At 45.5% G+C, this 5447-nt stretch overlaps 1 protein-coding gene across 1 annotated transcript; it reads left to right on the top strand.

Moving 5' to 3' along the window:
• The first annotated feature begins 2078 nt into the window (after positions 1–2078).
• Positions 2079–3368, top strand: LOC119391552 (uncharacterized). The gene has a single exon (XM_037659230.2). It carries the CDS (start codon positions 2079–2081, stop codon positions 3366–3368), a length of 1290 nt encoding a protein of 429 aa, XP_037515158.2.
• Positions 3369–5447: the final 2079 nt, after the last annotated feature.

Genomic DNA, 5447 nt, shown 5'->3' with positions numbered 1-5447 from the left:
ATGAGTCTATTAAAAACATGTATTCATCAGATCAACATAACACATTCAAAGGTTTCAAAATAGGCTCCTCCTGTTACGATACACAGCTTGCAGTGAGATTTCCAGGCATCGAAGAAGTCATGGTAGGAGTGGGCCTTAAAGCCTTGGTGCTAGGCTCCTTGACTTCGTGAACTGCCCCGAAATGATGTCCTTTCATGTCAGTTTTCAAGCGCGCAAACAAACGGAAGTCTGGAGGAGGCACGTCAAGATTGTAGGGCAGCTGGGGACTTGCTACTTTTGATCTTTGTATCGACAAGGAAGCGGGTCAACACGAAGACGGTGTGAACTGGCGCGTTGTCATCGGTGATGGTCGTTGACGGCGGTCTAGCGGGGGCTTCATCGCTGACCTCTTATCGACCTTCTAAAAAGGCCTTATACTGCCGGTACGCTTGACGCTGTGCCTAAAAATTATTACTAAAGGTCTTCATTATAGGAAAAGTTCCCACTTCGGACTTGTTGAGTTTCACACAAAACTTGATGGGAATCCTTGGTTCCAACGAGCGCGGTATTGTGGCTTGCACGGGAATATAAACGAGTTTGACGGAAAAGTCTCTCCTTGCTCTCCAGATGGCAGCATACGACAGTGCGACCGCACGAGCGTAAACTAACTTCTCCTTCCACCAATACCAAGCGGTTCTAGCCTGTTGTGAGGTATACAATATACAAGGCTTGACAACTTAATCACTGACATTACTTTTCAGAGAAACGCTCTCTCTCTCTCTCTCTGTCTCTTTCTCTCTCTCTCTCTCTCTCTCTCTCTCTATATATATATATATATATATATATATATATATATATATATATAACCTGCAATAGAATATATTCGAGAGGGCATATAGTTATGCACGTACAGACGAGAACCTTTACAGATGTAATCTTAACATTATAGCCATGCAGGTGCTCGTTGGTACTTTCAGCTGCTTTATATGGGAAAGGCTCCCGCTCCGAAGTCTTCGCATGAATTGGTATGCTGACACAAATATGTGTACGCACTACATAGTGCTAGTGCCGTACGTACGACTCAGAGAGCCGACGGGGTACCATTCCTTCCTTCTTCAGTTTTACCTTATCCCTATGATCAATAGTGCTCTATTAGCCTGATCACTTTTCTACCCAAAAAGGTGGCTATCAAACAAAATGCCAGGCCTGCGCAGAAAGCGCTGTGCAGTCACAGCGAAAGCTCGAAGAGCGGTATTTCTAGAGCCCGTTATAAACTCTCTTGTGGCTACGAGTACACTAGCAACGTGCCCACTACGCCACAAATAATAATTTTTGTGCAGTTGGGAAACACCCACCACGACATTACTCGTCATTCTGCGGAGAAGCGAGGTACCATCTGTAACTGTAAGGCATTATGAGCAGTTTCTTGATGCGACGGCTGATGAGGATGAAAAATTATGACTGAGCCTTTTGTAATGGGTTGGAAGCTTTAAAGGACCCACTAGTTACTTAATTCGCATTGTGTGACGCCCGGTCGTTATGTCACTCTCCCACCACGCTTTATAACATATGCTATAGTGAGAAAGAGATAGAGAGAGGGAGTTAAGTTTATTGAGACCCTGAGGAAATGGGTCATGGGAGCCTTATAGACTTGCTTGGCAACCAGTAGGAGTGCACTTGCGAAGAACCCACTACGCTATAAATAATCATAATATTTGTTAAGTAGAGTAGCAGCGACTATGCAATTTTTCGTCGTTCTGTGGAGAACCGTGGTACCTGCTAAACACCTGTAAGGCATTTTGTGCACTTTGTTGATGCTGTGGCTGATGACGATGAATTATGGCAGAGCCCTTTGTAATGGGTTGGAAGCATTCAACGACCCACTCGTTGCACAATTCGCATTGTGTGACGCCTGGTTACAGAATTCGAGTTGTGTGACGCTTGGTTGTTATTTTACTCTTCTACCACGCTACATTACATATGTTAATGTTGTTCCTTCCCGACATGAAGCCGGTATAGGGTGTTTTTGCAATGCAGTTTCAAGCACCGGCATGGCTCTGAGGACGACGAAGACGACGGACCGAACGGTCGCGTTTTTCATGTTCTCCGCCTCAAAGGATCTATCGGCCTTGAGCCGAGGTGCTGCTCAGGCTTCAGCCAGCAGTAATGACTACCGTGTTGTGCTTCCTCGCCTTCCTACCGGTAAGCTGGTTGTGGACTCCGTTTTTCTGCACGCGGACTTGGCTGGTCGCCCTTACCGTGTTCAAGACTTCAGAGATGCACTTCGGAACATTATCGACCTAAAGGAAATCAGCTCGATAGGTCAATTCCAAATGTCGCACGTATGGATGGTGACGTGCAAGTCAACAATGACGAAAACGAAGTTAGTCACACGTGGTGAATTTCTTGTCAAGAGCCGTCGATGCCTTGTGATTGACCCGGAACCCACAGAAGTAAAGATGAAGCTCCTGTGGCTTCCTGAGCACTTAGAAGACACCTACATTCGAGATGCACTGCATGTTTTCGGGAAGATCAAGTCAATATCAACAGAAAGCTGGAAAGTAGCGGACATGGAGCAAATGCGGACTCTTAATCGTGATGTTGTACTGTCCCTTGCCGATGGAGTCCGAGTGGGTGACATTCCACATCTCCTGACAGTCTGCGGAGTTCAAAGTCTTGTCCTCATTCCTGGCCAGCCACCACTTTGTCTTCGCTGTAATAAGGTAGGGCACATTCGTCGTAACTGCAGGACTCCTCGCTGCGACGACTGTCGACGCTTTGGTCATTCAGCTGAGGAATGTGTCATGACTTACGCCAACAAACTACGACAACGTACGCAGCAACCAGATGAGAACTTGCAAGAGCATATCATGGATGCTACAGAAGTTCTCGACGCGACGGGAGACACTTCGTCAAGCACAGATGCTACAGGATTAAGCAGAACGCCTACTGAAGACGCAAAGAAAACAACAGTCGATGCGTCCGAGGAAGCTGCGGTAAACGAAGAACCGAGTGGACCATGCAAGCAGTTGGACCAAAATTGTCCTGACCAGCCTGTTAAGGAACAGGCCGTACCTTCAGAGACTTCCAGTGAAGAAATACCAGATAAGAGCGCCTCAGTTCCGCAACAGCTGTTTCATCCTGCCTCGGTCTCGGAAGATGACATGCATGTTTCTGTAGATGCGACGATCCCCAAGCGCCGCGCGACGTACAGCTCCGATTCAAGCAAGGAGAGCGACACAAAGAGTGTGAATCGGAAGGTGCGCCGTCGCCGAACATCGAAACACAACGGAAATTGTCGGCGGTCACGATCGAGGAGGCCTGGTGGGGGTTCAAGAGAAGCCTCACCGTCGGCGGTGACCTATACAAGTGATCACAAGGGACAGTAAGCATACTGTTGGTAGACATCATGGCGCAGTCCGAGCGACTCAATTTTGCAACATTGAATGTTCGTGGCCTTAGGTCTTTCCAGAAACAGGCTCAGCTCCGCAAGCTTTTTACAAGGAAACGACTCGATTTTGTCGCCATCCAGGAGACAAAGATCGAGAGTGACGAAGACACTGAGAAGGCCCTACGGCCCTTCCTGTCCGACTATAACGTTTGCGTTTCACACGCAAAGGGTCTGTCTGCGGGCTGCTGGTTGTTTCTGAGAAAGAGTCTACCCTGTACAGCAATTACTACTCACGTTGACAGTGAAGGCAGGTACATATGCTGCGATTTTGTGTTGCATGGAGTGCCGTGGCGTATTATCAACTTGTATGCATTCAATGAGATTTCAAAACGGGTTCAGTTATTTGAAGATATGTCCAATCTAATTAACTGTGATTATTTCACTGTACTAATGGGCGACTTTAACTGTGTATGCGATCCTAGTGATCGCAACAATCCTAATAGTCACCGAGACAGGAGTGGTGAAGTTTTAAGTGGTATCATAGATAATGCAGGGCTCATTGACATCGGTACTTTCGGTCAAGTAACTGCGTATACTCGACTTCAGGGAAGCTCTTCTGCTCGCCTTGATCGAATTTACATATCTTCATCACTCCTACCTCGAGAAATTTCGTGCAGCACTGAGCCAGTTTCATTTTCGGATCACTGTATTGTTATCGCAAAAATTGGCGCAAGCCGCCGAACTCACTTCCGACCACAGTGGGCACTTTGGAAGATGAACTCGGACATCCTAAATGATCAGGAATTCAATCATAGAGTTAAAGAGGCAGTGAGAAATTCTTTTTCTAAAGGATTGCATGTATTCGCTGCTTGGGAGCTTTTTAAGCAAGAGGTTCGTGCACTAGCTATAGAAATTGGATCTGTCAAATCATACTATCGAAAGAACGAGGAAAAGAGATTATTTAAAAGTCTCTGTAACCTTTACGAGATCGAATGCGAAAAACCAGGCACATACATTAATGAAATAGAAGGCATTAAATGCCAGCTACAAAATTATGATGCTGCTCGCTACAAAGGTGCACGCATTCGATCTCGGAACAGCAGGACTTTGAATTCTGAGCTACCGACGCGTCAAGCTTTACTTGATGAGCGGCGCCACGCAATGTCCAAGTTTATTCCAGATCTGATTTCTAACGGTGCTCTTCTAACAGATACAGCAGACATTATCTTGCAATTCGAAAGGTACTACAAGGTGTTGTTTAGTGCTCTTTCGGATGACCATGGTGGTGAAAACAAAACAAATTTTGTTTCTCTGTTAAGCCCATTGAGCGAAGACGATTGCGCAATCATTAGTAGTCCCATCACGTTAGAGGAAATTAAGCAGGCCATTGATCAACTACCTTTGTCAAAAACACCTGACCCTGATGGGATTCCTGCTGAATTTTACAAATCATTCAAAACAACTCTCAGTACTATTCTGCTGGATATATTTAGACAAAGTTACGTCATGAAGACTCTCCCCCAGTCTTTTTGCAAAAGCCATACTGTTCTCATTCCAAAAAGTTCTGAAAAGGAAAAGCTTCGTTCCGTTGAAGGCTACAGGCCAATAGCGTTGACAAATGTTGACTACAAAATTTTTGCTAAGATATTATCAAATCGGTTACAGTTTGTGATGTCAATACTTATTGGTTCTCACCAGACATGTGGAATTAGGGGTCGCTCCATACAAACAAATATTCACATCGCTCGAACACTTCTTCAGTATTGCTACAGTTGTCAAGGACAGCTTGCTATGCTACAAGTAGACCTTGCCAAAGCTTTTGACCGTGTCAGTCATTCCTTTCTGTTTTCCCTTCTGCAACATGCAAATGTCGGCTCTGTTCTGCTGGAAGGCGTTAAACTTTGTTACAATGACTGTTCAACTCGTCTAATTATTAATGGCCATCTGTCAAAGCCGGTATCTATTTGCTCTTCTGTAAAGCAAGGCTGCCCAATGTCCCCACTGCTGTTCGCACTTTATCTTGAACCGCTATGCCTGAGCATAATACGATCGAATAGTATTCGAGGCTTCAATATAT

This window comes from Rhipicephalus sanguineus, chromosome 4, assembly GCF_013339695.2.
Source record: "Rhipicephalus sanguineus isolate Rsan-2018 chromosome 4, BIME_Rsan_1.4, whole genome shotgun sequence".
Taxonomy (NCBI): Eukaryota; Metazoa; Arthropoda; class Arachnida; order Ixodida; family Ixodidae; genus Rhipicephalus; species Rhipicephalus sanguineus.
Note: the sequence above shows the minus strand (reverse complement) of the source record. Positions and strands in the feature narration are given on the sequence as shown.

What these genes read in the sequence shown, in the direction of transcription:
- LOC119391552 (XM_037659230.2), top strand. Translation starts at nt 2,079, where the DNA reads ATGTTCTCCGCCTCAAAGGATCTATCGGCCTTGAGCCGAGGTGCTGCT.